This window comes from Exophiala aquamarina (assembly GCF_000709125.1).
Source record: "Exophiala aquamarina CBS 119918 chromosome Unknown aczIA-supercont1.13, whole genome shotgun sequence".
Taxonomy (NCBI): Eukaryota; Fungi; Ascomycota; class Eurotiomycetes; order Chaetothyriales; family Herpotrichiellaceae; genus Exophiala; species Exophiala aquamarina.
The window spans coordinates 433,277-443,628 of record NW_013550575.1 but is presented as its reverse complement, the minus strand read 5'-3'; the positions used below and the strand labels follow the sequence as shown (position 1 = coordinate 443,628).

The window sequence follows — 10,352 nt, the reverse complement described above, 5'->3', positions numbered from 1 at the left end:
CAAATACATTCATAGGTTCTACATCATTGAGTACTGAGGAGGCATTGCGAACAAATATGACGCTGTTGCTCCAAGGCGCAGCTATTCTATTAGCGGGGCTTGTGGTCTATGCTTTCCTCTTTGTCGGTAGAAGAGGTCGCAACTTTCCCGATGGTAAGTCATGCTGGTTGCAGAAGCTCTATCACGACTGAGAGAAAAAAAATTACAGGCCCACCAACGCTCCCCATCATTGGGAACCTACATCAGCTTCCAAAGCAAAAGATCTACTTTCAGTAAGTTTAGAGTCGACATGTCGGGCGAGTAACAAGGCTGAAGCTTGTAGGTTCACAGAATGGGCGAAGAAATACGGAGGAATGTACTCCCTGAAGCTCGGACCTGGAAATGTGGTTGTCCTCACAGATCGTCGCATTATCAAACAAGTACTGGAGAAAAGAAGTGCAATTTCCAGCAACCGGCCAGTAAATATGGTTTCTCAGAAGCTCATCACCGAGGGCGACCACATGTTATGGATGGACAACACTCCAACCTGGCGCCTGTTTCGGAAACTGCTCCACCAAGACCTGACCGAGAGCCTTTGCAACAGCCAACATGTCAAGCTTCAGCATGCCGAAGCCGTTCAGATGCTGTATGACATGATGCAAGACCCAGATCATTGGACGAATCATCTCAAGAGGTTCAGCAATAGCATCATTATGAGTATAGGTATGGTAAATGAAGCAGTATACGTTTAGCAGACACTGAGCATGATAGTCTATGGAATCCGTTCTCCATCGATCAGCGCACCTCATACGAAACAGCTTGGTGAAGCGGCCGAGATATGGGCCAGAATCAACGAATTCGGTGCTACACCTCCAGTTGACATTTTCCCATTCTTGAAGTGGATCCCCCAGCGTTTCCTTGGAAACTGGGTAACCCGATCGATGGAAGTCCATGATGCCCTGCACAATCTATATGGAGGTCTCCTAGAATCAGTGATGCGGCGAAGACAGGCGATAGGCTCGGTAGACAGCATGCTGGACCGGATTCTAGATCAACAAGAGAAGCACGGCTTGAACAAGCACCAGGTCATGTTATTTGCGGGTGTTACGATCAAAGGCGGCTCAGATACAACCGCCTCAGTACTCACATCTACCATTCAAGCTTTGATCACGAACCCCGAGGTGCAGAGAAAAGCACAGGCAGAGATCGACTCTGTCGTTGGTGAGGACCGGATGCCAAGCTGGGACGACTATGAGAAGCTACCATACATCGCTGCTATTGTCAAGGAGTCGCATAGGTGGCGACCAGTTGCCCCTCTCTCAGTTCCACATGCTCTTTCTGAAGGTATTTTGTCCATTACATTGCATCTACCCGAACCAGCACTGATTCCTTTTCAATATCTAGATGAGATTGTGGATGGTAAATTATTGCCAAAGGGCACGGTCATCTTCGTCAATGTCTGGGGTCTCCATCAAGACGAATCCAAATTTGCGAATCCAGATGTTTTCGATCCTGACCACTACAAAGGCCGCCAGCTTCTGGCTGCGGAGTATGCAAACTCGGCTGATTACGAAAATCGGGACCACTACGGCTATGGTTCGTTTCAATCATCTTTGATATGCATCTAATCTCACTAACATGCAATATAGGCAATGGCCGGCGACTGTGCCCCGGGATCCACCTTGCGGATCGAAACCTTTTCCACGCGATCTCGAAGCTGCTTTGGGCGTTTCATATTGAAAAAGGGATTGATGCAGAGACGGGAAAGCCAGTGGCACCTGATACTAGTATGGCCACAGGCTACAGGGAAGGCCTCACAGCCTGTGCGTACGAGTTCCCCATCAAACTCACGGTGAGGTCGCAAACTCGACATAAGACAATCATGGGGGAATATGCTGCCGCCAAAGCGGATGTTTTTCAGAAGTTTGACAAATCGGACTTCTTCAAGTGACAATCGGTGGAAGCTAAGATTGGGGAACCTGGTATGTCCCAAAACTAGCATCTTCTGATGGTTGTATAAGCAACGAGGAGTGTAACGTTGGAAGTAATCTTCATGAGAAAATCATCTTCCCTTTGGCCTTTTCCAATGGGAAACCAAGGTATTAGGTTGGCAGAAATATCTTATTAGTGAGACATAATTCATTCCCAGTTCCCAGTCGTGCTTTCAGTGCTCAAATGTGACCGCTTACAAGGCTTTCAGCTCAATACAATTCACACGGTTCCTGAAAACTGTACAGTATCATTGAATCTGACTAACAAACAAATTTCTAGAAATTGATGTGTTTCGACATTCACATTACTTACGACAAGGGATGGTACTATATTGAACTCTAAGTAAATGTATATGATTGAAGGAAAAAGTGGTAGAATTGTCATCTCCACCACGGATGTCCTATCCTCCCATGCTGCTGCCTTAGTTCGTCCTTCCCTTCTCTAAGGTGGCTACGGTTAAAGCATTCCCGATTTTGAAGACGGCATCCTCATGATCGCTAGCGGGTTCGGGATTGCGGCGCATTTGCATGTCTGATACCCACTAGTAGCGCATGTGATGGGAAGGGGACATAGTCATTCCTAAGACGGTCCGAGGGACTCGTCAGATTATATAGTATCCTAAGTACGCACTAGACTAGCGCCTGGGCGCTCTCGGGTCCGCTTCGGATAGCGTTCGAATAGCTCTCGGAGCTAGTTCGGATGCGTCGAAGCGATATAGTAGACCACGGTCTTTACAATCGCTTGGCATCGCTAATCACACGCACGCGTCGAGTTGGTCTAGTTTGACAACTCTGGGACACTAGCGAATCTCCACGCCACCATTGACTACGTGAGGAAGGCTTCTGACGAAGCTATTCGTCGACGTGAGCTCGAGGGTTAGGGGGGGTTTTCAAGCAGATGGAAATCTCGAGTAGGTGGAAAGGTGAGTGGGCGCCGGTAGCCCCGGAATCACTTCCCCGCAATGCCTAACGAGTTTGCCCTTCAGTCTCTGCGCGGCCCGGCCCATGTATACTGTAAATCATGATCGACCCCTACCCGCTGAGCCGCATCAAACCTTGGAGGGGGGGGTTGCCTACTGATCCTGCCTCATTCTTACGGTAACCGCAATCAGAGTCCGCAAAGCAGATGATAATGAAGGGCTCTGAAGCCTTGAATGTGACAACGCATCCCTGCATGGATGTTGTGCGACCCCAGATTGTGGCCCGCAGCCATCATAATTCAAGGCTTCCCGAAAACAGGGCCTGATAGGTTCGTTTCAAACGTGGCTATTCCCTCACAGCTAATCAACCTCGAGGTTCGCGACCTTTGGTAGAATTGCTTCACTGTGCACGGACCATGCGTTTGCTTCCAAGCTAACAAGTGGAGGGGTACCTCCACTCATAAGGAGTTCGGTGCAGCAAGGCCAATGGGCTCTGCATAGCACTACATCAGCTTTAGCGTTTGTCAATGTCAGGCTTCAATCCTTCATTCACAGACAGACACGTGGGAGGGCCCTCTGCGGGGTCTGTCCGTCATTTAACATGTGATTATGGACGAGAGGATCTCATGGATCTCATGGATCTCATGATTCTGGTAGTGGAATGGCGACTCGTTGTGGCATCAGTCACCAAGTTTCTTCTTGAAACGCAATTTCTTGCAAAAACCTGCTCCGATGATCTATGTTTCACAAAACTCCCAACTACATCTTTTCTCGCCAGCACGATCGCGAAATCTCAAGTACAGAGGCTCGATTAAACAAACTCTTTCACCCAGTATCCTTGATTAGAAACAAAAGAGGAAGAAAGCAGGTATGCTATTCGTTCATCCATGCATCTGTGAGGATCCCTCAAAGTTGTGACCGTCATCTTGCAGGGAAGTGCAACTATCATGTCACAGCCAGAAATTTCCCAGACTGAAACAAACGAGCATGTCGGAGAGGCTTCTGGCAGGACACCAAATGGGGTTGAAAGCACTGACCCCGAGAGTGGTCACATCGACACGGTGCATTTTGGCATATTCCATGACCAACTTCAAGCTGAAGTGCAGAGGCTTCAAGAAGGCATGTCTATATCTCACAACGCGGTTACTGAACTTTCGAAGACTTTCGGTGAGTACAGTAAAATCGTTAGTACCGTGGGTGAACGCCATGGAAAAGATCAAGTCCTGGAGGACAAGATTCGTGATTTGGAGGCGACAAATGCCGGGATATGGAAGAATATCGAGACAGATAGGAGCTCCCACAAGAAGGTTCTATCGGACTTACGGAAGAAACATGATAAGGAACTATCTGGACTACTAGCGCAGGCGGAGGCCGGTGAGCTGGAGAAGGAGAAATACGAAGAAATGGAAAGAAGTCTGCAAGAGGAACACGACAGAACCAAGCAAGGAATGGCTAGAGAACTCAAACACAAAAAGAATCAGTTAGAGAATGAGAATGCCGAGAAAATTGCAAACCTGGAAAGAAAACAAGAGGAGCTGGAGAGTGAGAAAGCTAGACTTGAACATGAGCTGGATAAAAGGACTGCGGAACGTGACCAGGAAATGGAAACTCGCGAAACGATGCAGAACAAGGCGCGAACAGACATCAGGAAGTTGGAGAAGTCACTTGCTGATATCCAGGCTAAGTACCAAGTGGACCAGCGACCATCGCAATTCTAGTAAGATATCCTTACTCCTCTCCTCTTCCTTAAATCTGAGCTCTATGCCAACTCATCACCAACAGTGAGGACCGATATAAGAGAATTTTCGACGGTGTGGGCAAGATTGCCTCATTATTCTTCACAGAGCTTCCAGATAAAGCGATCGATGTAAGTTTAACGGCTCGGCGCTGACTTCTAGGGTCCCGTGAGATTGTGGGAGTGGGATTGTATTTGATATCCTTCTTATAACTTACTTGTACAGGATCCTGTCGGTACATCCGCTCGGTTGAAGCGGAAAGCGCCCAGTTTTGCAAGCGTACCGATTGGGAACTTTGAATGCTCACAAGTTCTCCGACTGGCCAATGCCCAACATGTTATCTTTGACTCTCTGTGTGGCTCTGTGTGGCAACCATTTTTCTCTCGGTACCTATGGAAATACGAAAGAGCAAAATCGTCTCTTCCTGAGATCTACTCGCGTCTAGCCGCCTATGGAGAGGATTTCCAGCAGAATTGGAAGGTGTCCACATTAAAGATTCTGGAAGAGCTTGACGACAAGGTGGACGTGGGGGAGTTGGTGGACACCCTGATTGAGCAAACCGTCATTGACATTCTGCAGCCATTACTGGACGATAGCCAGCTCGGTCTATTCAAAGATGAATTGAAGATCGTATACAACGACGCCATCGAATTGGGTCGGATAGGGGAGCGTGATCAATCACCGGTGTATCCTGATACGACCGCATCTGTGAATGACCGCGCGGGCTGGAAGGAATACTTGAGCGAGGACTATGACATGGATGATGCGGCAAACCTGTCTCGTACTTCGTCAACCTCCGAAATTTCCTTTGGGCCGCTCTTTGTGAGTCCAAAGATGTGTCGTAAGAGCGAGAGGGTGTCCCCAACTCCAACAGCGGCAACGCCTGTCACCACCCTAGGAAACGGAGCAGAGACCGAGGTGATTCTACCCGGAGTTGCGCTATTCCCTAACACAGGCATCTTCCAAGAGGGAGCGATGCACTGGCGGAGGATTCAAGGGGCCGGGAGAGAGATAGCTAAGAACATTAATGGCGTAGGGAGAAGGCCAAGTACCAGTACGAGTATGAAAAGCTTAGGGAGTGCACCGGCATCGCCACGCGAGCCGTCCAAGAGGTGGCCACGGCAAGGAACGCGAGACTTTGATTAGCTCAGATGGCAGTTAGTATAAGGAAGAATCTCCAGGGGCTGAAGAGCCCCTGGGATTGATTTTCACAATCGCTAGAGGAGGAGATCCTCCATTGAGACACAAGCGCTAGCGAAATGCAGTCGCTACAGACATTGTCCCTCAATAGCCTAAGGTGAACTCGGCCCGGTAAAAGCGAACGATTCAAGAGTCCCTGCTTGAGGAAAACAGGAAACAAGAACTAAAAGTTGATCGAGGTTTCGGCTCCTACTATTTGTGTTTTCGACGCTTAAACGGCCACCCACATCTCATAGGCTTCAGCTCAATACAATTTCCGAGGTGATAGGCAACTTTACAGTATCATTGATCCTACTTAATGAGCCATTTCTTAAGGAAGTTAATTTGCGTCACTACGTTTTTCTCCATAGTTTCCCCGGCGTATGAATCAAAATGTCCACCAGGCAGTAAGTTCAGCTCTTTTGGCTCCTTGGCTCTGGCGTACGCTGCGAGAGAGAGATCTGGAGGCGTCAGGGTATCCAATGTCGGAACAGTCATCAGTAACGGCGTCGGGGAGATCTTTTCGATCAGCTGTTGAGGCTCATATCCGCGGAAGAGTTCCATTCTAGTATTGAACGTTAGATTATGAGATTTAAAAGGCCGAATAGTAGGTAGAAGGCATCGAGAGTCATCCACTTACGTTCTGATGGTGACCTGGTTTTTCCATGTGGATTTCTTTTCCCACTCCGTGAAGAAGTCATAGACATCCTTACCATTAAGAGCACAAACGCCAAAAGGTTCGGCATGAACTATAGGTAGATAACCTGCCTCTTTACCCTCTAGTCTTGCTATACGATCTATTTTCAGTCAGTAAGAGGAGTTTATGGGGCCTAGGAGAAAGTCGTGAATACATACCTGCCGCGAAGATTTTCTCGAGAGCTGGTCCGAGATCTGGACGGACTAGGCGATGGAAATTATCCCATCCACTTACACAAGGACCTTGACTTAGAACGACCTTGACCCTTCGGTCAACGGCGGCAACGACCAACACGTGTCCCCCGCTATAAGACGTGCCCCAGATCCCGATCCTATCTGCGTCCACTTCCGGTCTAGTCGAGGCATAAGTGATCGCATCCGAGTAATCGGATATCTGGAGCATCGGCACGATCTCGCCACGAGGCTGGCCCGGTAGATGATCGCTTTCACCAAAACCGCGGTGGTCATACACAAGACAGTTCATTGAGAGGGCTGAGGTAAACTTCTCTGCGTAGAAGTCCAAGGTCATCTCCTTTAACGCGGTGAAGCCGTGAGCCATTACCAACGTAGGCAGCTTGCTTGAGCTGGGGTTTCAGCAGTATAGAACCATCCTCGCAATGTGACGCCATCAGAGTTCTTGAACTCAATATTTTGCCTGCCCATTGTTGGTGACGAAAGCTGTCTTATCGTCAAAGGGTAATTTTGGGAACAGTAACTAATTTCAATCAGCAGGTTGTTTGGAACCTCCTCTTTCCTCCTCTCGTTCTCAATATTGAGGGAATAATGTCAATATTCATCAAGTTCACAATAGATTGAGCCGCAGCCTTCGCCTTTATATCTTCCTATGAATGAGCTTCTCGAGCTTCACACAGCACTTATTCCACCAATATTTTACTTACATCCTCCCTGGCCGTTTGCCGATTCGGAGAACCGAGCTGTCTAGAAACAGTCGCAGGTTGCCAAAGTTTGGCAAGTTCGGTCCCTCTTCTTTTGGCCATAACACCAATTGAATGAGGCAACAAAACTTATCACCACTCCTCAAAAGGAATGTGTTTGTTTCGGGGTGGGGAATGTCCAACGCCATCCCCAACTTCGCCCATCGGCTCCGCCGGAACCGAGCGCGAAGGACAGACAATAGCCCAAGGTTTTGCATCATTCAAACCTGTCAGGCATTCTGTTTTTGAGCTTGCCTTATTCCGAAGTATTGGATCCTGCGACCCACCGGTGCCCTTGAATTGATGCAGTTTCAACAATGTGGCAAACATGTTGGGAGGCGCAATGCGCTGTGAACACCATTGAATGTAAGCCAACGAAGTCGGATCGGATCAGGACCACGGATCAGTCCGAACATTTGCTCTATCTCCTTTGACATGGACCTCTCGGACACTCACCTTGCATCCACCCTGCCAGCCCCGTGCCTAGTGCCTAGTTCTTGTTTCCAGTCAAGGTTGTGATTTGTAAATCAATTACTTCATCATTGGCGAATGGTGCATAAGTCTGCGCATAATTCGATCTACAGGTTGGCGATGACCATATGAACATGTTGGGTGACAAAGGCTGCTTCCAGGTCTTGCCAGTCTTTAAGATTGGCAAATCTGGGCGTCCCACCGTCCTCCTAGGTACGTGGGTAGTCAATACAAGTTTGGATGTCTAATACTGGGGATGCTAAAAGATAGGGAGGGCAGGTCGCAAACGTCTATAAGATACTAACAAACGTTGTTTTGGCATACCATTGATTCTCCTTTACTTGTCCGAATGTCTTCGATCCAAATTGCGCTCGCTGGTGCGACCGGCAACCTCGGCGTCCCAATCCTCAAAGCTCTTCTTGAAGGACAGTTTTCAGTAACAGTTCTCTCGAGAAGAGGTGGAAACTCATCAAAATTGACAAGTCATCCCAATCTCAAGATCGAGGAAGTTGACTTTGATTGCGTTCAGTCCCTTACAGCGGCATTGCAGGGGGTGGAGGTGGTCGTATCCTGTGTCTCTACCCTGGCGATCGGAAATCAGAATTCTTTGATCGATGCCTCTGTTGCAGCAGGCGTTAAGCGTTTCGTCCCGGCCGAGTTTGGGATGGATTCCCTAAATCCTCTCTGTGCCCAGCTGCCTGTTTGCGCGCCGAAAGTAGCGACGCAGAGATACCTCCATGAGAAATGTCTCGCATATCCCGAGTTCTCTTGGACAGGTATTGCCAATGGACTGTTCTTAGACTGGGGCATGAAAGTGGGATTCATCGTAAATCCATATCGGCACGCTGCAACGCATTATAACGGCGGTGATGTCCCTTTCAGCGCCACAAAATTGGCGGACGTGGTGAAGGCGGTCCTTGCCATTATTCACAAGCAAGAACAAACTGCAAATCGTCTGCTCTATATTCAATCGACATTGATTACACAGAACCAGTTGATCCAGTATACCAAAGATATTGACGGCAAAGAGTGGCATACACAGGAGAGAAACACCGAGGAAATCAGGAAAGAGAGCTTGGTAGCACTGGCAAACGGGGATCTCATGGCTGCTATGGACGGGTTTTGTGTAGCTGCCTCTTGGAACGCCGACTATGGTTGTGACTTTTCCAATCACTTGGACAATGAGGAACTGGGCCTGAAGCTGCTGGATGAACCTGGCTTGAGGTTGTTGGTACAAGGTATCTTACAACGGGAAGAACAGGTATAGATATTGGCGAAGAAGGTCATTGCAAAGGCAGCGATTTCTACATGGCTAATAGCTATCGTTCGATTAATCTCCCAGATCAATTTGAATTTGAAAGACCGGAAGACTTGTAACAAGAAAAGTAATGCAATCGGGTAGCGTGGTCTACGACGAAGAAGTGGGAGAAGTTAGGCCCGGGGATGGCCGTGATACCATAGGTACCTATCTTGATCTAATGACTTGTACCAAGACAGTATGGTACGGGGCATCGGCTATCGAGGACGCCTCCCGAGGTGAGAGACGCTTAAAAATTGAGTGTCTGCCGCGTATCCACATCGTTTCCCACGTATTACTGCTTGGTTTCGGTAATAATTTGTCTAGCACCAAGCTCCTCCCCTTCTATAGTGGGGAGCTCCCTCATCCATCTCTGATCGCATTTTGCCACCTGAATATTGTTATATCCCGGCATTTCACGCTACTCGGTACATTGTTGAGTAGAACAAACAGGGCGCCGTTATTGCCAGCATCTCCAGCAGGCCAGATTACAACCGGCACCTGTGCACCCGTTTTGGCGCAGAAGGTTCACACCAGACCATGCAATATATTCCAACAACCCGTAGGACACAATTCTCTAGCTGTGATGCTTGCCGACAGTCCCGTGTTGCATGCGATGCTTTAAGACTTGGCTACCGACCTGGAGAACTAAAATGGAATGGCGCATGTTCGAGGTGCTCCTTGAGAAACCGACGATGCACATTTGAGGTAAAGGCACTGTCGTCAGCTCTTTTCTGTCGCTTGGTAGATCATCCGGACCATGGTTTCTAACAACAGCAAGACAAAATAGTGGATTAAAAAGACTCCCGCACGACAACGAGAAGTCCCAAGGCTGTTTTCAGCTTCCGCGGCTGCACGAGCCAGAGATTCTGGGGAGTCCCCGGGCCAATTTGATCCCGCAATCGCACCTGATCTTTCCACCAGCGTGCATGAGAATTATGGTTCCGATGATTTAGGGGATCCTGGGTGATTGTGCCTTGGATCCCATTGATTGAGACTACGCTGACGATACACCCAGTCTGACATTGTGCGAGCTAAACATCTTTGACTCAGCGTTGACTTCCACAGATGAATCCAGTCCCTATGTAGAGTATGCAGACCGCCTGCTGTCACAGTGTTCTGAATTTATCTTTAACCATGGTATCGGG

General features: G+C 48.5%; 4 protein-coding genes across 4 annotated transcripts; 3 read left to right on the top strand and 1 right to left on the bottom strand.

Moving 5' to 3' along the window:
- Positions 1 to 56: 56 nt before the first annotated feature.
- A1O9_10463 (uncharacterized protein) lies at positions 57 to 1,930 on the top strand (the record flags this gene model as incomplete). The annotated part of the gene is made up of 6 exons (XM_013400624.1): positions 57 to 153; positions 209 to 272; positions 323 to 702; positions 751 to 1,323; positions 1,384 to 1,575; positions 1,629 to 1,930. The coding sequence occupies 6 exons, from the start codon at positions 57 to 59 to the stop codon at positions 1,928 to 1,930; spliced, it is 1,608 nt and encodes a 535-aa protein (XP_013256078.1).
- Positions 1,931 to 3,837: 1,907 nt separating this feature from the next.
- Positions 3,838 to 5,772, top strand: A1O9_10462 (uncharacterized protein; the record flags this gene model as incomplete). Its single annotated transcript, XM_013400623.1, has 3 exons — positions 3,838 to 4,607; positions 4,673 to 4,757; positions 4,852 to 5,772. The coding sequence occupies 3 exons, from the start codon at positions 3,838 to 3,840 to the stop codon at positions 5,770 to 5,772; spliced, it is 1,776 nt and encodes a 591-aa protein (XP_013256077.1).
- A 345-nt stretch (positions 5,773 to 6,117) lies between these two features.
- Positions 6,118 to 7,060, bottom strand: A1O9_10461 (uncharacterized protein; the record flags this gene model as incomplete). Its single annotated transcript, XM_013400622.1, has 3 exons — positions 6,118 to 6,370; positions 6,446 to 6,602; positions 6,661 to 7,060. 3 exons carry the CDS (start codon positions 7,058 to 7,060, stop codon positions 6,118 to 6,120), a joined length of 810 nt encoding a protein of 269 aa, XP_013256076.1.
- A 1,196-nt stretch (positions 7,061 to 8,256) lies between these two features.
- Positions 8,257 to 9,174, top strand: A1O9_10460 (uncharacterized protein; the record flags this gene model as incomplete). Its single annotated transcript, XM_013400621.1, has 1 exon — positions 8,257 to 9,174. One exon carries the CDS (start codon positions 8,257 to 8,259, stop codon positions 9,172 to 9,174), a length of 918 nt encoding a protein of 305 aa, XP_013256075.1.
- Positions 9,175 to 10,352: the final 1,178 nt, after the last annotated feature.